This window comes from Pongo abelii, chromosome 11 (assembly GCF_028885655.2).
Source record: "Pongo abelii isolate AG06213 chromosome 11, NHGRI_mPonAbe1-v2.0_pri, whole genome shotgun sequence".
NCBI classification, from domain to species: domain Eukaryota; kingdom Metazoa; phylum Chordata; class Mammalia; order Primates; family Hominidae; genus Pongo; species Pongo abelii.
Genome location: NC_071996.2, coordinates 105,001,903 through 105,025,874, shown reverse-complemented (window position 1 = coordinate 105,025,874; position 23,972 = coordinate 105,001,903). Strand labels below are relative to the sequence as shown.

At 37.7% G+C, this 23,972-nt stretch overlaps 1 protein-coding gene across 4 annotated transcripts in view; it reads left to right on the top strand.

Moving 5' to 3' along the window:
• ALS2 (alsin Rho guanine nucleotide exchange factor ALS2) overlaps positions 1 to 23,972 on the top strand; it is an 81,948-nt gene that overhangs the window by 24,746 nt on the left and 33,230 nt on the right. For 3 of the 4 annotated variants that reach the window (XM_024243234.3, XM_024243233.3, XM_054549663.2), the window contains exons 6-12: positions 1,614 to 1,782; positions 3,047 to 3,143; positions 8,846 to 8,923; positions 11,954 to 12,136; positions 14,287 to 14,458; positions 16,919 to 17,099; positions 20,013 to 20,078. In XM_024243234.3, coding sequence (XP_024099002.1) covers positions 1,614 to 1,782; positions 3,047 to 3,143; positions 8,846 to 8,923; positions 11,954 to 12,136; positions 14,287 to 14,458; positions 16,919 to 17,099; positions 20,013 to 20,078 — 946 coding nt within the window. The remainder of the gene's footprint in view (positions 1 to 1,613; positions 1,783 to 3,046; positions 3,144 to 8,845; positions 8,924 to 11,953; positions 12,137 to 14,286; positions 14,459 to 16,918; positions 17,100 to 20,012; positions 20,079 to 23,972) is intronic. The other variant, XM_054549665.2, reaches the window with a different exon arrangement.

The following is a 23,972-nucleotide window of genomic DNA, read 5'->3' as shown; positions in this document are numbered from 1 at the left end:
AGTCTGAAGGAGAATCTTGCACCAAGCTTTTCTTACTCTTAAGTGTCCTTTAGCATTTTAAGTATATAAATATATTTGCAATCTCTTTGAATTACAAATATGGAATATTTTTTCATATCATTACATCATGAATCCCACTAATAGACTTATATCCTATGGTTAAATTTTACTTAGTAACCTAAAGTATCTTTAGAAAAATTTTACATGTACTCTTTTCCCCTCTCTAAGAATTATCTGGAGTATATCCTTGAGGAATCTTCAAGTAGGTTTATTTGAGTCTCTGTATGCATAGAAACGATACATTCACCAGAAAAGATGTTGATATTAGGCAGTGATGATCACTTTCTTGTGGCCCACAAGTTAATGACTTAATGACTAAGTCTCTACTGAGTGACATTTGATGATTTTCTTCAAATCTTATCCTGGCATCAAACACTGTTCACATAGTGTTGTGTGTGTTTGATGTAATTTTGAACACTATAAAAGATGGCAATGTTCTTTTAAAACATTTTTTAACATCTCTGTAAAATAATTTGAAATAGGCAAATACAAAAGCTTTTTAGTATATCCCTTTCATAATCTTTTTCCCGTCTTAGAAATGTTTACATTTTATAGCTAAAATGAATTCTTTATTACAATTATTCGTAATGTATTTGAACTTAGACCTTGACTTAGAAAGGCTTTTTGTGTTTTAAGAGATGGGAGCCGGGCACAGTGGCTCACACCCGTAATCCCAGCACTTTGGGAGGCTGAGGCAGGAGGATTAGGAGGATTACTTGAGGTCAGGAATTTGAGAACAGCCTGGCCAATATGGCAAAACGCTGTCTCTACTAAAAATACAAAAATTAGCTGTGTGTGGTGGTGCTGTAATCCCAGCTACTCAGGAGGCTGAGGCAGGAGAATCGCTTGAACCCAGGAAGCAGAGGTTCCAGCGAGCCGAGATCTTGCCATTGCACTCCAGCCTGGATAACAAGAGCGAAACTCCATTTCAAAAAAAAAAAAAAGAAAAAAAAACAGAGAGATAGTGTCTCACTGTGTTGCCTAGGCTGGAGTGCAGTGGGTATTCACAGGTGTAGTCATAACACACTATAACCTCAAACTCCTGTGCTCAAGGAATCCTTCCATCTCAGCCTCCTGAGTAGCTAGGACTACAGCCACTTTGCCTGGCTCTTTAATTTTTGTTTTCAAATGAGAAAAGTATTTGTCAGCCTTAGTATAGTATTTTGTTCAGCATATTCTTTAGAATACAAGTTCTATAGGATGTCACTAGATGTTATACAGAAAAGGATTCTGTGGCTAAATGTTTGGAATTCCACCTGGGTTAAACATATTTAAACAGGGCTTTTATTTACAGGATTTGTCACCACCTTCAGTGTGTGCTAATGTGTGTGTGAATCTCTGCAGAGGAGGTAGTGGGAGGATAGATTGTAGCAGTGAGTATTTACCAATTTCATTTGACTAACACGTCCCCTTTTCTACAGAGAGCCTCCAGAATATGCTTCAAAAATACCATGGGTGGTGTATGTTTTTGAAAATCTTAAGTTTGTCCAAATGATATGTTTTCTTACCCTCTGGACTCCCACTCCTTCACCCCACGTCTGGTTGGTTTTCAGTTTCCCCCAGGCTCTTAAGAAAGGCTGCACGGGTGAAAACGAGGACAGTGGTTCTGACCCCCACATACAGTGGAGAAGCAGATGCGCTCCTGCCTTCTCTGAGAACAGAAGTGTGGACCTGGGGGAAAGGGAAGGAAGGGCAGCTGGGGCACGGCGATGTTCTGCCTAGGTAAGCGCTACTAACACTTACCGATAGGAGTTGGCTTAAACAAATAACCTCTCTCCTGGGAAGGTCTCTAAATCTCACTTTCCTCATAGAGGAAATCTGGGCTCTTCTAGCTTCAGATTATTACGCACCATTAACTCTGATAAAAAGCCGTCACTTTAGTCTTGAATTTGTTCTTAACAGTAAAGGACTTGGCCGGGCATGGTAGCTCACACCTTTAATCCTAGTGCTTTGGAAGACTGAGGCAGGTGGATCACCTGAGGTCAGGAGTTCGAGACCAGGCTGACCAACATGGTGAAACCCAGTCTCTACTAAAAATACAAAAATTAGCTGGGCGTGGTGGCAGGCGCCTGTAATTCCAGCTGCTCAGGAGGCTGAGGCAGGAGAATCGCTTGAATCTGGGAAGGGCGGACGTTGCAGTAAGCTGAGATTGCGCCACTTCACTCCAGCCTGGGCAAAAGAACAAAACTCTTATCTCAAAAAAAAAAAAGGAAAAGAAAAAAAAAGCAGTAAAAGACTTAAGTATCCATGGTGCACTTTTCCATCTCTTCTTCAATGTGTGTTCATCTTGGAGTACAGAAAGGGGTGCTGGGATAAGGTTATATTTCACTGGAAGACAGGAATGGCTCAGATTTTTAATTGATGAAAAAGAGGCCCCCACCTGTCACATAGGAAAAGAAAAGAGCCAACAGGTTTTTTTGTTTTGTTTTGTTTTTTAACCTGAAAGATGTCTCTGCCACTGCCAAAATAACTATAATTGAAACATCAGACTATGTCTATTCATGTATATTAGGGTAAAACTGGCATTTTGTTTATTAGAAACTGTTACGATATTAACAAATCAGATATTGGGAAGTTTTTAAGTGGGTAATTGGAATGATTATCTAAAGTAGTGAGTTAATATAAATGTCTCTATTCGTAGTAGAGTGAAGGCAACTGGAATTAATTTAAAAATTACCTTCCTTCTGTGGTTATTTTTTCTTGTATCCTAAGTATACTTTTTGCTATAAAGAATCATTTGTAGTTTTATGATTCTTAACAGATTCTAAATTATGGGGATTAATTAGTGATTGATAGACAAAGATTAAAACCTTCCAAAAATTATTTATGATATTTAGGAGTAGATTGACCATATATCCGTTATGTTTATTTTAATGTTTCCTTTAGAAATATTTATTTTTACATGACAGCACTTTATAATTTGAGAAAGGCTACAATTCTTGCTGAGAATACTTTGACTTTGTGTGCCTATGTGTTTCTCTTTAAGGCTTCAACCGTTGTGTGTAAAATGTCTGGATGGCAAAGAAATAATCCATCTGGAGGCAGGTGGTTACCATTCTCTTGCACTTACTGCGAAATCCCAGGTAGGAGGCAAACTGTTAAATGCTTACCTTATTTTCATGGAAGGCCAACATGACGTTATTGGACCCTCATTTGTTGATTATCTGCTATATGTCAGGCAGTGATAACCGTATCTCATTTTAGCTTTCCAATATTTTGTATGGTATTATTTCCACTTTACAGACGAGGGAAGTGGAGTAAGAGAAATTATGTAACTTGTCTAAAGTCACACATATGTAACAGTAGAGCTTGGATTTAAACACATCTCCCTGATTTAGGAGCTTTCTATAATGTGTTCTCATCTAAAAAGAGAACCCCAGATTTTCCAGGGTATTGGTGAATTTTTATTTGTTACAAAGAAGATGCATAGTAAAACACTAAGAAAACAAAGTCATTTCTCTTTAAAACTGTGAGACCTGAAAGTGACCTCTAGCATTACTAAAAACCATACCCATGTACATAAACATAAATAAGTTGTTTTAAGTTTTTCTTTTTTTTAAACCCAGACTGCTCATCTGCAATAAGTTAATATTAGTCAATTTTGGCTTTTGTTGCCATTGCTTTTGGTGTTTTAGACATGAAGTCCTTGCCCATGCCTATGTCCTGAATGGTAATGCCTAGGTTTTCTTCTAGGGTTTTTATGGTTTTAGGTCTAACGTTTAAGTCTTTAATCCATCTTGAATTAATTTTTGTATAAGGTGTAAGGAAGGGATCCAGTTTCAGCTTTCTACATATGGCTAGCCAGTTTTCCCAGCACCATTTATTAAATAGGGAATCCTTTCCCCATTGCTTGTTTTTCTCAGGTTTGTCAAAGATCAGATAGTTGTAGGTATGCGGCGTTATTTCTGAGGGCTCTGTTCTGTTCCATTGATCTATATCTCTGTTTTGGTACCAGTACCATGCTGTTTTGGTTACTGTAGCCTTGTAGTATAGTTTGAAGTCAGGTAGTGTGATGCCTCCAGCTTTGTTCTTTTGGCTTAGGATTGACTTGGCGATGCGGGCTCTTTTTTGGTGCCATATGAACTTCAAAGTATTTTTTTCCAATTCTGTGAAGAAAGTCATTGGTAGCTTGATGGGGATGGCATTGAATCTATAAATTACCTTGGGCAGTATGGCCATTTTCACGATATTGATTCTTCCTACCCATGAGCATGGAATGTTCTTCCATTTGTTTGTATCCTCTTTTATTTGATTGAGCAGTGGTTTGTAGTTCTCCTTGAAGAGGTCCTTCACGTCCCTTGTAAGTTGGATTCCTAGGTATTTTATTCTATTTGAAGCAATTGTGAATGGGAATTCACTCATGATTTGGCTCTCTGTTTGTCTGTTATTGGTGTATAAGAATGCTTGTGATTTTTGTACATTGATTTTGTATCCTGAAACTTTGCTGAAGTTCCTTATCAGCTTAAGGAGATTTTGGGCTGAGACAATGGGGTTTTCTAGATATACAATCATGTCATCTGCAAACAGGGACAATTTGACTTCCTCTTTTCCTATTTGAATACCCTTTATTTCCTTCTCCTGCCTAATTGCCCTGGCCAGAAATTCCAACACTATGTTGAATAGGAGTGGTGAGAGAGGGCATCCCTGTCTTTTGCCAGTTTTCAAAGGGAGTGCTTCCAGTTTTTGCCCATTCAGTATGATATTGGCTGTGGGTTTGTCATAGATAGCTCTTATTATTTTGAGATACATCCCATCAATACCTAATTTATTGAGAGTTTTTAGCATGAAGGGTTGTTGAATTTTGTCAAAGGCCTTTTCTGCATCTATTGAGATAATCATGTGGTTTTTGTCTTTGGTTCTGTTTATATGCTGGATTACATTTATTGATTTGCGTATATTGAACCAGCCTTGAAAAGCCAAAATTGACAAATGGGATCTAATTAAACTAAAGAGCTTCTGCACAGCAAAAGAAACTACCATCAGAGTGAACAGGCAACCTACAAAATGGGAGAAAATTTTCGCAACCTACTCATCTGACAAAGGGCTAATATCCAGAATCTACAATGAACTCAAACAAATTTACAAGAAAAAAACAAAAAGTGGGTGAAGGGCATGAACAGACACTTCTCAAAAGAAGACATTTATGCAGCCAAAAAACACATGAAAAAACGCTCACCATCGCTGGCCATCAGAGAAATGCAAATCAAAACCACAATGAGATACCATCTCACACCAGTTAGAATGGCAATCATTAAAAAGTCAGGAAACAACAGGTGCTGGAGAGGATGTGGAGAAATAGGAACACTTTTACACTGTTGGTGGGACTGTAAACTAGTTCAACCATTGTGGAAGTCAGTGTGGCGATTCCTCAGGGATCTAGAACTAGAAATACCATTTGACCCAGCCATCCCATTACTGGGTATATACCCAAAGGACTATAAATCATGCTGCTATAAAGACACATGCACACGTATGTTTATTGCGGCACTATTCGCAATAGCAAAGATTTGGAACCAACCCAAATGTCCAACAATGATAGACTGGATTAAGAAAATGTGGCACATACATATACACCATGGAATACTATGCAGCCATAAAAAATGATGAGTTCATGTCCTTTGTAGGGACATGGATGAAATTGGAAATCATCATTCTCAGTAAACTGTTGCAAGAACAAAAAATCAAACACCGCATATTCTCACTCATAGGTGGCAATTGAACAATGAGAACACATGGACACCGGAAGGGGAACATCACACTTCGGGGACTGTTGTGGGGTCGGGGGAGGGGGGAGGGATAGCACTGGGAGATATACCTAATGCTAGATGACGAGTTAGTGGGTGCAGCGCACCAGCATGGCACATGTATACATATGTGACTAACCTGCACATTGCGCACATGTACCATAAAACCCAAAGTATAATAATAATAAAATTTAAAAAAAAGTTAATATTAAATATATTCATGTTTCGATAATGGTTCTTCACCAATTCCTTTATCTTTTTAAGAAGCCAATAAAGGATTCTAAGCCCTTTTAATATTTGATTTGATTGCACATTTCACATACTAGGCTAGCCAAAAAACGAACATAACCTGTATAAATATAAATATTAGGAAAGAAAAAGGGGAATTTACTGTTTTTAACATGATTCATTCAAAAGACTTAAAAATGAGAGATTAGGAAGGAGGTCAGTTACAAAATAAAAATTACTGGCTTTATTGTATACATACAATAAAACAAAACATACTCGAGGAAATTCTGTTTACAACTACACCAAAAGTATTAAGGAAGTAGGAATAAGTATAAAATGCATATAACCCATATGATGGAAACTTTAGAACTCTTTTGAAGGGTCATAAAAGCAGTAGTAAAGGGAGAGATTTTATTTTTGGATGAGATGCATCAGTTGTAAAAATGTCATTTCTCTCTTAAATCATTAATCAGCACAGTGAAAATTCAGTACAGTCCCCAAAATACTCCAGTATAATATTTACAATTTGATAAAATAATCCCAAAATTACTTTAGAAGAATAAACATAGATGAGCCAGGTAAAAAGAGAGATTTATCCTTATATATTATAAAATTAAACAGATCAATGCAACAGAAATATGCCTATAGGCTAGAAATAATCTCAAGTATATATGAGAATTTAAGATATAAAAGTGGGTGTTTCCATTCAGTTGGGAAAACAAGACTCGAGTATCCGGTAAATGTAGTAAATGTTTACTGGCTTCGTATTTGTAGGAGAAAACTAAGATGGCTATACATATTCTAATTCTGGGTGTATTAATGATGTCATTAAAAACTAGAACTGTGTGTATGTGTGCGTGTGTGCATATGAACAAATTAAGATGAGTCTTTTAGGCATAGAAAAAGACATAACTTCAAAACTGGAAATTAGTAAGATATGTTTGTCAGTATGATAATTCAACATTCCCGAACAGCAAATAAAACACTGTAAACAAAATGAAGATACGTAACAAACTGGGTAAAAATATCTGCAACATATGTGATAAAGTGTTGCTGCACTTATATATAAAGGAACAATTGTCAAAGGGTAAAAATTGTCAAAAGGATATTTATATTTTCATCATAAAAGAAGTAGAAATGGCCAGCAATAAATGAAAAGATGATCATTTAGCAAATACATTTAAATTAAAAAGCAACAGTACAGTGTTTTTCTCACCTGTGAGATTAACCTATGCAAACCTAAGGATTGCATTCAATGCTGAGCGTTGATTAGGATGTGGGAGAAAATGCGCGTGCAGTGCAGGCAGGAATGTAAATTGGACCTTGCTGGAAGAGAGTTTGTCAGTGTGTATCAAAAATCAGAATGGCATAGTCTTTGCCTAGGAATTTATCCTAAGCAAATAGATACATTAATATATGTATTCAAGGATTTTTCCTATCCTTTTTAATATTAAAGAATTGGAGGCTGAGTGTGGTGGCTCATGCCTGTAATCCCAGCACTTTGGGAGGTTGAGGTGGGCGGATCACCTGAGGTCAGGAGTTCAAGACCAGCCTGGCCAACATGGTGAAACCCCGTCTCTACTAAAAATACAAAAGTTAGCTGGGCGTGATGACAGGCGCCTGTAATCCTAGCTACTTGGAAGGCTGAGCAGGAGAATTGCTTGAATCTGGGAGGCGGAGGTTGCAGTGAGCCAAGATCGCGCCATTATGCTCCAGCCTGGGTGACAAGATCGAGACTCTGCTTCCAAAAAAAAGGAATTGGAAAGAACTTAATTCAGTAGGTAATTTGTTAAAGTATATGCACAGTAGAGTTCTAGATAGTTATTAAAAATGATGTTACAGATCTATACTTATTGATGTGCAAAAGAGTAGGTGCCACCAAGTGGTTGATCAGTGATTTTCACTTTATTTCTATTTTTATTTTTGTACTGTCACAGTCTTGTACAATGACCATGAATTACTTTCATAATCAGAATAAACAAACATTTTAACTAAACCTAGTCATTGTAATCTAGTTTCTTTTGTCTATAGTGGCGTGTAGGTACTTGTGTTTCTCTTACAGTAACTCTTCATGTATGAAAGGTTTTCTGTTCGTTCCATAGTACTTTTATCTACAGAGTAGGAAATCATGATTACTTTTCCTCTATATCACTTACTGTTTTTATTGCTTTCTCTAAAAGAGGCAGTATACGATAATTCCTGGGATTAAATCCTGCCTCTTACATATGAATTTGTGACCATGGGTAAATTAACCTCTCTGGGTTTCCTTATTTATTTATTTTTGTTAGGATTGTTGTGAGAATGAATCATCAATTAATATGCAGAAAGTGTTAAGAACAATGTCGGGCAGTTAGTAAGCACCTGAAAAGTGTTAGTTATTGTTATTGTTATTGTTGACTCCTCAACTTTGTGTCTTCTTCTTCTTTTTTTTTGGATACCAAGTTTTGCTCATATTGCCTAGGCTGGAATGCTGTGGCATGATCTTGGCTCACTGCAACCTCTGCCTGCCGGGTTCAAGCAATTCTCCTGCCTCAGCCTCCCAAGTAGCTGGGATTACAGGCATGCACCACCATGCCTGGCTAATTTTTGGACTCTGTGTCTTCTTATGTACCAAGACTCTATTTGCCTGTTATCTCTGGTCTTGTTTAAAAATGAATTCCCTTAATATCTGTTAAAGAGTGAAAGACTAATGTAAGTACTTAATGTATAATTATTGGTATTTGTGTGTATATGTTAATTATTATAAAGGTTCAGAGTTGATGTGCAAAATCAGATTCACAACTCTTAGCTACTTTTCTGTATTTTTTTGATAGGTTTACTCATGGGGTAGCAATACCTTTGGTCAACTTGGGCATTCCGATTTTCCAACAACGGTTCCTCGTCTTGCAAAGGTACTTTTGTGAACTTGATAGCAACTTATTCCACAATTCTTAGCTGTAACACCTTATACTTCTTCATTTCTTATTTTAAAATATCAGGGGAATTTCATATGTACAATCTAAATTTGTTTTGATTTTCATAAGAAAATTTTTAAAAACAGGAAGCCATGTGTTTTCAAGCTAAATATCCGTTTTTTATGTGTTTATATTTCTTAGCTTCAACTGTTCATTAAATATTCATAGTTCCTTTGTTTTTTAAGTAAAAAAATGAAAAAGTGCTTTCTTTTAAAACATGTTTCTAGGACTCTGCTGTTTTCTCAGCGTTACCAGATAATGTCTACTCTTTGAATTCTCCATTGTTTGACTTTTATATAACATTATTTGGTGGTGTAATTTTGTGTGTGCGTTTTAAAATAACATGCAGAGTAGTAAAATGTTTTTTGTAAGCCTTTTCACTTTCTGTAGTAAAGCTAAAAGTAGAGGTGTTTTTTTGTTTTGTTTTGTTTTTTTACTGTTAGATGGATTGGTTTTAGTTTATGTAATGCTATTGAGAGATGGGTAGCTTCTAGTCTCTTTGATGCAGTTCTGTAGCAGTGTTTCTCCACCTTGTTTTCCGCCTCATCACCCTGAGGAAATACCAAATTCTCATCAATTGTACTGGTTCCTTGAACAAGAGTTTTAGGGTTTTTTGGTAGAGATGCCCTCCACGTGACAGAATGGAATATGGAGGTCATAGATACGTAGTTGGATTCTGATATCTCCCCTATCCCAAGACATGCTCCCTCTGGAGTAATGGAAATTAAAGAAGGGCAATTATGTCAATTTTAGGAATATGATTTGAATGTAAGTGACAGTTAATAAATATTCCAATAATTCATATATGCAGTGTGCACTGTGCATCTGTCACTATTTAAGATTTATACATGCTGCCTTTCCTTTTGGTGGACTTAATTTTACTGGGAAGAAAAGGCTTAATAAAACATTAGGGAACAATTATTACTTCTAGCTCCAATCTGAAATGTTTTCAGTATAAAACATCGTAGTAGTAAGCTATTCAGTTTCTGATACATTATCACAAACAAAGATTTTGCAAATCATTGTCCTTGTTTTTTGTTTATTTGAAGTGTGCGCTTATTCATACTAAGGAAAGCTTTGTAATGTAGCACGGAGACCTGAAAATCAAACTCCTTTTTAACATTTTAGAGTCAAACAAGAGAATAGTTTGTTACAAGATTTTAGTTTCATAACTCTTCGACGTCATTAGGAGCTTGGTTTTTTTATTTGAGGAAGGCTGAGAAAAACATTTTTGAAGTCATCCTGATTAATCTGTGAGAATTAAAAGTGAAGGCAGAGTGAGATTTGAATTAGTTTTGAGACTAGGAAGAAGACTCTTTCCTCCTGCAAAAATTGTAATGCATCCTTTGCAAAATGAATGGGAAGTCCATTATTTGGATAGCCTGAATTTGAGAACATAATGTCATGCCAGAAGAAGACTGCTATAAAATTAGTAGTAGACACACACACGCACACACACACAAAATCACCTATGATTTGGAGCCTAGCTAGATACTAAGGATCTAATAGATTAGGGGTTATTTATTCATCCGTCCAGGAGTCAGTGCTGAAACTATCTAAACACAAAGGATCTAACAGATTAGAGAGTGTATTTGTGTGTATGTGTGTGTGTGTGTGTGTGTGTGTGTGTGTGTGTGTGTGTTGCCTATCAGGCTAGGAGCTGAAGCTGGGTCTAGAGGTTAGGGGTAGTAGTTTTTGCAGTAACACACTTTCTCCAATGAAATCTTATGAGGAATCCCATACATAAAACCCGCAAATGAGGAACTACTTTGGTTAAGGATGGAGTGGGGGCCTAGAGCCCTGGCACCTGCCTTTGCATGGTGGCTACTGAATCACTATGTGGAATCCCGAGGTTTGAAAATTATTGATTTAAAGGCAATGGTTCTCAAACTTTTGCATACATCAGAATCACCTGTGGGGTGCTTGTTAAAACAGAGTGCTGGGCTGGGCGCGGTGGCTCACGCCTGTAATCCCAGCACTTTGGGAGGCTGAGGCGGGCGAATCATGAGGTCAGGAGACTGAGACCATCCTGGCTAACACGGTGAAACCCCGTCTCTACTAAAAATACAAAAATTAGCCAGGTGTGGTAGCGGGCACCTGTAGTTCCAGCTACTCAGGAGGCTGAGGCAGGAGAATGGCATGAACCCAGGAGGAGGAGCTTGCAGTGAGCTGAGATTGCACCACTGCACACCAGCCTGGATGAAAGAGTGAGACTCCGTCTCAAAAAAAAAAAAAAACAAAAACAAAAAACGACAGAGTACTGGACTCTATTCCCCATTCCCCTTCCCCCAGTAGCTCTGGGGCCTGGGAGTTTGTGTTTCTAACATGTTCCCAGGTGATGGCTGCTGCTGTGCTGCTGCAAAGACCACTGAGAACCACTGGTCTAAGGGATCCCTGTAGATGGGCTTCTCAGGGGCTCTGCCAGTTTTTACATCCTGGGAGTAGGCACAGTAAAGTCACATAGGACTGGTAGAGTTCCAAGTGGGAAAACTGAATTTTAGCACCCAAGAGTTTAGTTGGCCAGAATAGAATTTAGCCTTATTAGATTGTTTTCTTTTACCTCAGTTTTTGTGCACACAGCCAAATGTGGAAGGACAAAGGTATGTCCTAATTGTCACTTCTAGAGTAGGGCTCTGGAAGTTTCTGGGTCTCTTCATTATAATACAGTCTGTGCAGACTTCCAAAAGTAACAATAAAAAATTAGATATGTGGTTTTTCCTTTTTAAATTCCAATTTTTTAGATTTTTATAAAAACAGTTCTAAATTTAAAAGCTGAACAAGGGATTCCGTCTTACTCCTGCACCTGCTCTGCATTTGATTAGGCAAATTGCTGAGTAAGTTTCCTCTCAGATATGACTGACTTTGCACCACGCTTATTTGAGCAACCTAACGTTTCAGTTCCTGTGGATCCGAAGTTCTCTCTGATTGCCTTTATCTTGGACAGACACTATCTTTCTGTCGTTGCAGATAAGCAGTGAAAATGGAGTCTGGAGCGTAGCTGCAGGCCAGGATTATTCCCTGTTTTTGGTGGATACAGAAGACTTCCAGCCTGGGTTATATTACAGTGGCCGACAGGACCCTACAGAAGGTGACAACCTTCCAGAGAATCACAGTGGTTCTAAGACTCCAGTACTTCTCTCCTGTAGTAAGGTGAACAGGAATTGGATCCTAAGGCCCACATTCAGTAACACATGAGAAGTCTTTTGTTTTTGTTTTTATTTGTATGGCTAATTATTAGTAAGCATCTCTAACTACCTTATTTAAAATTGCAAACTCCTTTCAAGCCCTCTTCACTCCTTATCTTTTCTCTCCATAGGGCCTATCACCATCGAATACACTATATAATTTACTTATTTTGTCTATTGTCTGTCCTCCTTACTGTAATGTAAGATTCAGAAGGGTAGGGATTTTAGGCTATCTCATTCACTGCTGTAGCATAGTACATACTTAATAAATATTTTGATGATATTTGATGAGCATAGTACATACTTTATAAATATTTGTTGAATTAATACCCTCATGTAGGAATATTGGAAAGTACATTTTACTATGAAGTTTCCTGACTGCAGCAGTAGAGCCCTCGAGGTGAATTAGAACAGAAATAGAGTAGATGAATTTCTAACTATTAAGTGGGAAGTAACAATGCAAGAGCCTGAGATAGGCTCATGGCAGACCATGAGAGACCCAACAGACAACCAACAGTGTTCTGTTTTTCCCTGCTTCACTTCTCCACTTTTAATTTAATTTAATTATTTATTTTTTGAGACTGAGTCTTGCTCTGTTGCCCAGGCTGGAGTGCAGTGATGCAGTCTTGGCCCATAGCAACCTCTGCCTCCTGGGTTCAAGCAATTCTCCTGCCTCAGTCTCCCAGGTAGCTGAGATTACAGGCGCCCACCACCACACCCAGCTAATTTTTGTATTTTTAGTAGAGACGGGGTTTCACCACGTTAGCCAGGCTGGTCTTGAACTCCTGACCTCAAGTGATCTACCCGCCTCAGCCTCCTGAAATGCTGGGATTAAAGGCCTGAGCCACCTTGCTTGGCCTTAATTTTATTTCCTACTGTTTACCTACTGTTTATCCCCTTTTTATTTGATCTGCTTTCCCACTCTGTTTTCCCTTCTTTTTGTAAACTGAAACCATTGGGTTATTTCTAGCTTTCTTTTCCCCATAAAGCAGCTTACATTCTCAAAGTGACATGCTGCAGGGAAATTAACCCCCAAAACTAATAAATTCTAGGATTTCTTATTTTTATTGAGTAAAATAGCATATGGGCTTTTTAAAAATTTTTTTTTAGTCTTTGTGTTTGTTTTTCTGGCTAGTAAGTTATGAATGTGTGGGGACAAGATCTTTCTTGCTAAAGGTAACATTGGGGCCAAGTACAATGGTTCATCCCTGAACTGGTTCTCCCAGAACTTTGGGAGGCCAAGACTGGAGGATCACTTGAGGCCAGTTCAAGACCAGCCTGGGCAACATAGCAAGACCCCGTCTCTACCAAAAGAAAAAAATATTTAAAGATTAAAGGCAACATTGGCCAAGATGTGTCTGTAGTTGCCGGTCCTGGCTTTACATTCCCCATGAATGATTTCACAGTCTAGATAAACGATCAAATAGGCTGATGAAAGGAATGAAGCTCTCATGTGTGTCTTTGGTTACCATGGGATGTTAATAGTGCATTGGGTCTGTAGCTTGCCTGCCTGATTTAATGGGATACGTGAATAAAGACATGGAATGTTTTTTATACAGTGGTATATTGGGTAAATGACAAAAAAAGTCCTGTTTTAAGAAAATCTCTTTTCATTGTACAAAAGGCGGGTTAATTCTTAGATTCTAGATATTTTAATATATAGCATAGAGATCCTCCCTGGTCTCATTAATCTTATTTTACTCGGAAAGGGGTCCTGAGACATGTATCCCTATCATTTGGATCTTTATATATCCAGGGGGTCTGTTTCCAAACACTTTTAATGTGAAATGAAAGGTATCTTGGAGATAATTGAAAGTAGGTATATATAGGTATGTATAGATCCAGATATGCATATATGACAATGATGTACTGATGAACCAGCTCTAAAAAAAAGAAGCAACCCCTCACGACCCCCCAAAAAAAAAATCCTAGTCTGTGGTGCTTGCAGATTTTCACTATGGCCAATTTTCAAGCTGCCAATGGTTTAATTACTTGCTTGCAAATTTTCTGAATATTTTAACAGCTCTTGTCAGCTGATATAAGCCAGCTTCAGTATACCAAATTACTAACATAATTATATGTTATATTTAATCCTTTTATTTTCTTCTGTTTCAGCTTGGATATATAAGCAGAGTGACAGCAGGAAAAGATAGTTATCTAGCCTTGGTGGATAAAAACATTATGGGGTATATTGCCAGTCTCCATGAGTTAGCTACTACAGAAAGACGATTCTATTCAAAACTAAGTGATATCAAATCTCAGATTCTCAGGCCTCTTCTCAGTTTAGGTAAGTTGCAACCCCCTCTCTCCCACCATTAAACCATCAGGTCTTTATCTCTTCTTCCTATATCACAAATAATGAAAACCTGTTAGTTTATGGTTTACTTCTTTCTATCCACTGTCTTTGTGTGTGTGTGTGTGTGTGTGTGTGTGTGTGTACACAGGTAGTCAACAATTTACAAACTGTTTCCAATTTGTCAATAGCCTCACTGCCCCTGCCCTGTCCTACCACTCCCAGAGCTCCTGCGGCTTGCAGAAGTAGAAAATGGAACTTTTAGGATATTCATGGCAGAGGAACAAAAACAACTTTGGGAAAGTTGACCCTACATAAAGTTAGACTTCCAAACAACACTTCTCCCCCTGCTGGTCCTAAGAGATCTTCCAGTATACTATCTGAATTTTTTATTTTCCTCATTATAGTTCTTAGAATTATATCAAGTAGAGATTTATTTGGATTTAGAAGTAGTCTCTTAAAATTGTGGATAACTATAAGAGTGTTAAAAATCTTATCCGGCTGGGCTTGGTGGCTCATGCCTGTAATCCCAGCACTCTGGGAGGCCGAGGAGGGCAGATCATGAGGTCAGGAGTTCGAGACCAGCCTGGCCAACATGGTGAAACCCCATCTCTACTAAAAATACAAAAATTAGCCAGGTGGGCACCTGTAATTCCAGCTACTCGGGAGGCTGAGGCAGGAGAATTGCTTGAACCTGGGAGGCAGAGGTTGCAGTGAGCTGAGATCGTATCACTGCAGTCCAGCCTGGGTGATAGAGCAAGATTCCATCTCGGAGGCGAAAAAAGATCTTATCCCTCAGCATGAGTTGATTAAATCTGATTCTTTTTCTTAGCTATGCCCAACTACAAAGAGGTTGGAAGTGAGGGGGTAATACAGAGGGAATGGGTTACAGTAGTACTAGATGGGATGCCACTGTCCAGATATACTGGGTACTTGGAGGTCTCTGGGAGAATAGAAAGGAATGCAGAATGGAAGTTGAGGGAACTGTTGTTGCAGATAAACTTTTCCTATTTCAAATTTTTTTTCTGGGTTTGGCCCTACAGTCAGAAAACAGAGAGGAAGTTTTCTTTCTCTTTCTCTCCCTGCACTCCTTGCCCCACTGTGTTGACCCAGAATTCAGGCTAATTCTCTAGTACATCAGTTTTGCCATGTTGAGGACATTGTCTTCTGCAGGTCAGCCTATTGTTTCTTTTTTTTTTTTTTTTTTTTTTTTTTTTTTTTTTTTTTTTTTTTTTTTTGAGGAGAGTCTTGCTCTGTCACCCAGGCTGGAGTGTAGTGGCACAATCTCGGCTCACTGCAACCTTCACCTCCTGGGTTCAAGTGATTCTCGTGCCTCAGCCACCTGAGTAGCTGGGACTACAGGTGTGCACCACCACGCCTGCTAATTTTTGTATTTTTAGTAGAGACAAGGTTTTGCCCTGTTTCCCAGGCTGGTCTTGAACTCCTGGCCTTAAGTGATCTGCCTGCCTCGGCCTCCCAAAGTGCTGGGATTACAGGCATGAGCCACCGTTCCCGGCCTGCCCATTGTTTCTAGTGGAAAAACATCTTTTCAGACAACTAATTTACAGTCTTTGTGAATAGAATCCCTTTGTAAGCTGAGGACTGTCTGCATTTGTGTTTTTGTTTTTATTACCTTCTGCCTTTTAAGTGTTGTGGAGTCTCTGTTCTATAAATTCCCCTCCTCCAGGTAGGCTGAACACTCCAGGACTTTGCCAAGGGAAAGGAAGCAATCTAAGCTGGAAGCTTCCTGGATTGCTCTGAAAGGAAGGTTAAATCTGCCTGTTTCCTGTCCTGGTTGCTGATTTCTTTGTTGATCTTCCCAGTCTACTTTCCTAATTGCTTGGAAAGAAGTCCTAGAAATGAGGAACTTTAGACAGGCAAAAAGCAAATAATATCCTGGTGCCCTCTCTGAAATTCAGAGCATCCTTGGCAGTCCAATGTTTGGATTGCCTTCTCTGCACTGAAGGGTTGGGCTTTTCAAAGAGGCAAGTAGAGCAGAGGTCAGAACAAAAAAGCTGAAAATGTTGACAAAGATATAACTCCCCAAGTGAGTTTAATTCCTGACTGTCACTAATCAGTGGCTTAAATTAGATAATTGACTTCCCTTCTCTTGGCTTCAGATTATTTATCTTCAAAATGACCAGAGAGTTGCATTAGCTCAGTGGTTCTCAAATTTGGCTCATCTTTAAAATCACCTGGAGAGTCTTTTTTAACAGAAAAAGCCATCCTGGAATCTATAAGGTTCCTGTGAATGTGTTTTTAACAAGTTCCTCAAAGGACTGGATACTGTGATCTTTGAGGTTGCTTTAATACTGTAACCATTTGGGTTCCTTAGTTGAGAGCACATGGCAACAGGTTAAGTAGTCTTAGAGGAATTCATAATCATAATCATATGATCATAATAAAGTGATTGGTTTTCAGTTTGTTGTCATCATCATCATTATTTTGTTATAGAAAATTTGGGCACTACAACTACAGTCCAGCTGTTGCAGGAGGTGGCTAGCCGATTCAGCAAGCTGTGTTACCTCATTGGTCAGCATGGAGCCTCACTGAGCAGCTTCCTTCATGGGGTAAAGGAAGCCAGGAGTTTGGTCATCCTGAAGCATTCAAGTCTCTTCTTGGATAGTTATACAGAGCAAGTATCCAGTCCCGTGTCATGTTCAATCTCTGCAGGGTTATACTGCCAAGGAGAACAGCTCCTTAATCAGAAGAGACTAGATTAGGGAGAGTGATATAAGGTAATAGAAATTGCAAAGCAGTATTTTAATCTTAAGCCAACTATAGTTCTGGATTGCTAAAATTTAGTCTTCTCTAAGTGAAAAAAAAGTTTAAAAATAATGAATTATGTTTTCTTCTATATTCTAGCAGAGTGATAGCATAATTTACATAAAATGTACTATAAGTCTGGTTCTTTAGAAAACAATTTTGTTTACTTAACTAAATTGTACTAAAACTTGAAGGAATTAGTAACTAAACAAATTATTTTAAGACCAACTGCTGATTGTAAATATGGAGCTGTTCTGATGTCTGCTTTTTACTTTTGTATAAATGGAAGTTTTAAAAGACCCAACTATTTTTAACATGCAGATGTTTTTCCTTAATAAAACCTAGAATAGTTATTCAAGGTTCTTTGCATATTTTTCAAGCAAAATATCCCAAGCATACTTGAAAATGTAACTTAAAATGTTTCTCACTTTTTCTTAACTTGTACTTTGATATGATGATGTGAGGCATAATTTAAGTGTTATTTTAATGTATGTTAGGTTATGCTTTGATCTGAAGTATGTATAGGTTTTGTTCTCTATTCATTCACACCTCAACCATCCAGCAAACACTGAGTGCCCACTCAGTGGAGCCAGGTGTTTGCAGGGAGCTCCAAGCCCACAGCAGCACAGCATGGGGCCTGCGAAAAGCACCAGCCCTCAGGGAGTTCAGGTTTTGTTGGTGTTTTGTTTTGATTATTTATAACATAAATAACATGTGTTTATTATTGAAAACTGCACAAATAAAGATAATCAAAAATCACCCATAATCCTACCACCAGAACTAACCACTGTTTATCATCTTAGTGTATTTCCTTTCCAACCTATGTAATATGTACAGATAGTTGGATGCTATTTTAACTCTAAGCAAAATTGAAAATATTTGAAGCTGTTGTCTAAGAGGAAATACCCTGGTTTGAGTCTTTTAACTCATCATCTTTCAGAAATGAAAAATAAAAATAATAGAACTTGATACTAGTTTCTTTTTTAAAACTAGATTTTGTTGTTTCTGTGATTCCAGCTTTTACTGGTATAATTTTCCTTTTTTGACTTGAATTCATCTCATAATACCTCTATTTCACTTCTTTTTCTTCTCTGGTACTTTAGGCCTTATGCTTAAAAATGCTTTTGTTTTGATACTTTGGGCTTTTTTTTAACATAACAGTTTATTCCTATAGATGGGGCAAGTAAAACATTTGGGTTTATGTATGAATCTTTAAAATTATTTTTACAATAATTTTAAAGTTATTAAAGCCTGGAGTGCAGTGGCACCATTAGAGCTCACTGCAACCTTGACCTCCCAGGCTTAAGTGATCCTCCCACCTCAGCCTCCCACGAAGCTAGGACTACAGGTGCAGGTCAGCACATCCAGCTAATTTTTTTTGTTTTTTGTAGAGATGGGGGTCTCACTATGTTGCCCAGGCTGGTCTCAAACTCCTGGACATAAGTTATCCTCCTGCCTCAGCCTCTCAAAGTGCTAGGATTGCAAGTGTGAGCCAGTGTGCCTGGCCAAAATTATTTTTAATTGTGATAAAATACACATCACATAAAATTAACCATTATAACCATATTTAATTGTATAGTACTGTGGGCTAATTTTAGTAGGAATTTCTCTTCTTCCTCAAAGTCAGTTGATTGCATTTGCTAGCCCAGGTGTGTACAAGAAATGTACAAGGCTCAAAGCAGTATAACTAGACTTGTTCTTTAGCAGCATATCAATATTTAATCAACATTTTCTAACACTGACTCAAGCACTTTTAACATATTTTCTTACCTTCACTGTCATTTCTTTTTTCTTTTTTTTTTTTTTTTTTTGAGCTGGAGTTTCGCTCTTGTTGCCCAGGCTGAAGTGCAATGGCACGGTCTTGGCTCACCGCAACCTCCGCCTCCCAGCTTCAAGCGATTCTCCTGCCTCAGCCTCCCAAGTAGCTGGGATTACAGGCGCCTGCCACCGCGCCCAGCTAACAGGGTTTCACCATGTTGGCCAGGCTGGTCTTGAACTCCTGACCTCAGGTGATTCACCCGTCTCGGCCTCCCAAAGTGCTAAGATTACAGGAGTGAGCCACCGCCCCCGGCCTTCACTGTCATTTCTTAATTGGGAAACCTGAAGTGAAGATTAGAGAAAATTTTCATCAAAAATTCAACTATTTTCATTATGTTTTCTCAAGTGTGTTAATTAAGTACCACGTAATAGATATTGCTTGGTAGATACCAAGTAAATTACTGCATTTTCTGCATAGCTTTAGGTGTTTTTAAAATTTCCTTTTATATTACCATCTTTTTTTTTTGGAGACAGTCTTATCCTGTCGCTCAGGCTGTGCAATGTTGGAATCACAGCTCATTGCAGCCTCAACCTCCCAGGCTCACGGGATCCTCCCACCTCAGCCTCCCAAGTAGTTGAGACTACAAGCATGTGCCACCACACCTGACTAATTTTTCTATTTTTTGTAGAGTCGGGTTTCCCCATGCTGCCCAGGCTGATCTCAAACTCCTAGGCTGAAGCGATCCTCCCGCCTTAGCCTCCCAAAGTGCTGGGATTACAGGTGTGAGCCAATGTGACCAGCCTTGTATTACCATCTTTACTAAGCTGGAATTCCCCTACCCCTCCCTTTACCTCCATTATTGTAATTATTACACAACCTGCCCTTCACAGATGTTGACATCACAAAACTTTTGAAATTCATTGGTGAAATAATCAAGAATTATCTATTCCAGGTATGTGTTTGGAAACTGAAGAACTAATTTACATTTCAACTAATGTACATGTGTTTTCTTTTCTGCTCAAGGTATTGCACATCTATTACAAATTTCGTGGTTATGGGAGGATTCCAGCTTCTTGCTAAGCCTGCCATGTAAGCAAACCCACACCTTCCAGTTATCATTCTGTCAGCCAAAGATCACGTTTTATAGTGCCCTGTGTTTTCGAGTGCCCAGGGAAAGCTCTGACTTCATCATTTTACCAAACAAATCAAAATATAAACTTTCAGTAAGTCTTATAAAGGACAGGTACTATTAGCCCCTGGTTATCATTATAAGTAGTATGCTATTGAAAAAGCACTGAATGAATAGGCTCAGGTTCTGGGTCCTTCTGTGCTATCCCTGAGACTTTGGACAACTCTCTTTACCTCAGTAGGCCTAGTGTTTTTCATCTGAAAAATGGGAATGTTCTCTCCCATTGGAGAGGAACAAATAAAGTATGTGATGATACACAGAAAAAAGTGTTTGCACAGATATAAAGTATTTGCACTCAGCTTCTGGGTAAATAATTTAAAGGCTCCTTACACAAGGCAATAATATTGAACAGATAGTTTCTCAACAAGTGTTGACCCAGCAACAAAGCCAAGATTTTAAAAATTCTGTATTTAACTTTTTTTTATTTTTAAAATAGAAGAGATAGAGTCTCACTATGTTACCCAGGCTGGTTAGGAACTCCTGGGCTCAAGTGGTTCTCTTGTCTCGACCTCCCAAAGTGCTGGAATTACAGGCATGCACCACTGTGCCAGGCCAAAAATTCTGTATTTTAATAGAAAATACTTTAAATATGTACTCACCACCCAGATGTAGCAGATGTTAATGTTTTGCCATGTATGCTTTTTTTGTTTTTTTTTTTAGATGGGGTCTCGCTCTGTCACCCAGGCTGGAGTGCAGTGGCGCGATCTTGGCTCACTGCAACATCTGCCTTCTGGGTTCAAGCAATTCTCCTGCCTCAGCCTCCCAAGTAGCTGGGACTACAGGTGTGCACCACCACACTGAACTAATTTTTGTATTTTTAGTAGAGATGGGGTTTCACCATGTTGGCCAAGCTGGTCTCGAACTCCTGACCTCAAGTGATTCACCCACCTCGGCCTCCAAAAGTGCCGGGATTATAGGCATGAGCCACCACGCCCAGCTCCACGTTTGCTTTTGATCTTTTATCCTGATAGAAGGAATGCTAACATTCTCATCTCATTTCTAGTTTTAATGGGAATACTTTTAATATTTCGCCATTAAAAATGATTACCTTAGGTTTTTGGTAGATATAATTTATAGGGTTAAAAAGCCCCTATTTCTAAAAGTTGTAGAGGAATTGATTTTTATAATGTTAAATATCTTTGAGTTTCCAAATTCCAAAATTCAGTAATCTTAATGTATTAATTTTTTAATACATTGCTGAATTAAATTTGCTTATACAGTTGTCTCTTGATACCCATGAGGGATTGAGTCCAGGACCTCCCAAAGGAAACCAAAATTCAAGGATGTTCAAGTCCCTGATATAAAATGGCTTGGTATTTGCCTATAACCTGTGCACATCCTTTCATAAATGTTAAATCATCTCTAGATTACTTATAACATCCAATAAAATATAAATGCTATATAAATAGTTGTTATATGGTATCATTTAGGGATTAATGACAAAAAAGTGGTAGAAACATAATTTTTTTATGAAATGTTTTTGGTCTGAGGTTGTTGAATCCACAGATTTGGAAGTCACAGATATGGAGGAGATTTTTCTCCTTTTCTGTTTCCTGGAAGTTCATAGTTCATATGAAGTAGGAGTTATTTGTACTTCGAAGATTTAGTAGAATTCATCTGTAAAAATAATCTAGGCTTCATGGGGGCATTTGCTGTAGGGAGTTTTTACTGATGTAATGAATAGGTATGTTCAGGTCTTTATTTCTCCTTGTGGCTTTTGTTATTTATATTTCTCTGGAAAATTGTTCATTGCACCCTTGTTTTAAAGTTTATTGGCATAATGTTCCTAGCATAGTCTTAAGACGATTACACCAGAATAACTGTAGTTGTACCTCCTGTTTCTCATTCTCACAATTATTCATTTGGGCCTTTTATCTTTTTTATCTTGATCAGTCTTGTTAACAATTTACCCCTTTTTAAATTAATTTTTTCAAAAATTAGGGAATCATTTCTTTCCCTTTTAAAAAATTTCATTAATTCCTGCTTTTTATTTCCTTCTACTTTCTTTTTGTTCACCTGTTAACTTCTTAACAACTTCTAGTTTAGCACTTGGTTCATTAATTTTTCAAATTTAAAATTTTTCTAATGTAGCCATTTAAGGCTATAAATTTCCCTCTAATTGTTGCTTTAGCTGAATCTTACAAGTCTTAATATGTTTTGTTTTTATAGTCATTCAGTTCTAAATATTTTCTAAAGTATTTTTCTAATCCATTATGAATTATTGGACTCACATGCTTGTTGATTTCCAAAATATAGGGGTTTGGCCTTTATTTTTTTTAAATGACAGTTTCAAGAATATGTCTTTAACCTTATGTAGTAACTTTAAAATTCTTGATCTTAATACACCACAATTTTCCATTCTTTTACTTTCAGCCTGTCTGCATTGTTTTGGTATATTTACTTATAAGCAGCAAATGGATGGACTTATTGTTTGTTGTTGTTGTTGTTTACATTTGAGAACTTCTGGTTTTGACAAGTTTACATTTGTAATTACTGATTTTATATTTATTATTTTAAATATCTTTATTATAATGACTAAAATAGCTTAGTTAACCTATAATGTTGGTGAAATGCTGAATCATAGCCAAAGAAAATAGGAGGAAATGGGGCTGTAGCCAAACCAATAATTAAATGGAGCAGAAAGAAAATGTAATAGTTATTTTTGCAAATAGTAATGCTTGAAGAAAAGCAAGTTTAATTACAGGAAGATGCAAAAAATAGATGGAGACTTGTGACAGTTTAAATGGAAAGCTTCTGGGCTTCCTGAAGGGCTACAGCAGTTACTGACCCTGGTTCCTTATTCTGCTGTTGTTGACCTTCCTCTAGTATTTCTGAGTTAGATTCACAGTACTGAAGAATTGACCTTGTTAGAGCAGGAAAATGAAATGACATAAGTTGAAAGCCTCTTGCCTTTTGCACAGCACCATGCCCAGAGCCTGGGTTTTACATAGTTAAAGGCAGCAATGACATCTTTTTCCAATTTCTATTTACAAAGTCAATATTTAAAATTACTGTAAAGATTTCATTTTCAGAGGAGAGTTTGAGAACATCTAGAGCACAGCTAGGCTGCCCACATGGCTGTTAGTGGATCTTGGATGATGATGCGCAAGCACTTATCATTCATCTAATTGATCACTCAGCTGCTTACATCAGGCTTGCCTGGTGGTTTGATTATTATGCAAGTTTTTTTCTTAATGTGATAAAATATATGTAACGTCATATTTATCATTTTAATCTTAATTGTACACTAATAAGTGTACAATTTAGGGGCATCAAATACATTCACAATGTTGTATAACCATCACTATTTTTTCATTATCTCTGAGAAAAACTCAGTGCATGATAAATAATAACTCCCCCCATACAGTCTCCCCCTGTCTGCCCGGCTCTGGTAACCTCTATTCTACTTCCTCTCTGTTTGAGTTTGCCTATTCTAGGTATCTTATATGAGTCGAATTATGTATTTATTTGTCCTTCTGTGTCTGGCTTATTTCTTGAAGCATAGTATTTTCAAGGTTCATTCATGTTGTAGCATACGTCAAAATTTCATTCCATTTTATGGCTGAATAATATTCTCTTGTATGTACACATTACCACATTTTATTAATCAGTTCATCTGCTGATGGACACTTAGGTTGTTTCTACCTTTAATATTTTTTTATTTTAAAAATCTGAGTAAAAAGTACAGACCTTGCCATATAAGGAAAGAGTGATATTGCCCCTATTAGATTAAAAACTCCCAAGAAAAGATAAGCTGATCAGAGATGGTTTCTGGTTCAGATTTCTTAGGAGTG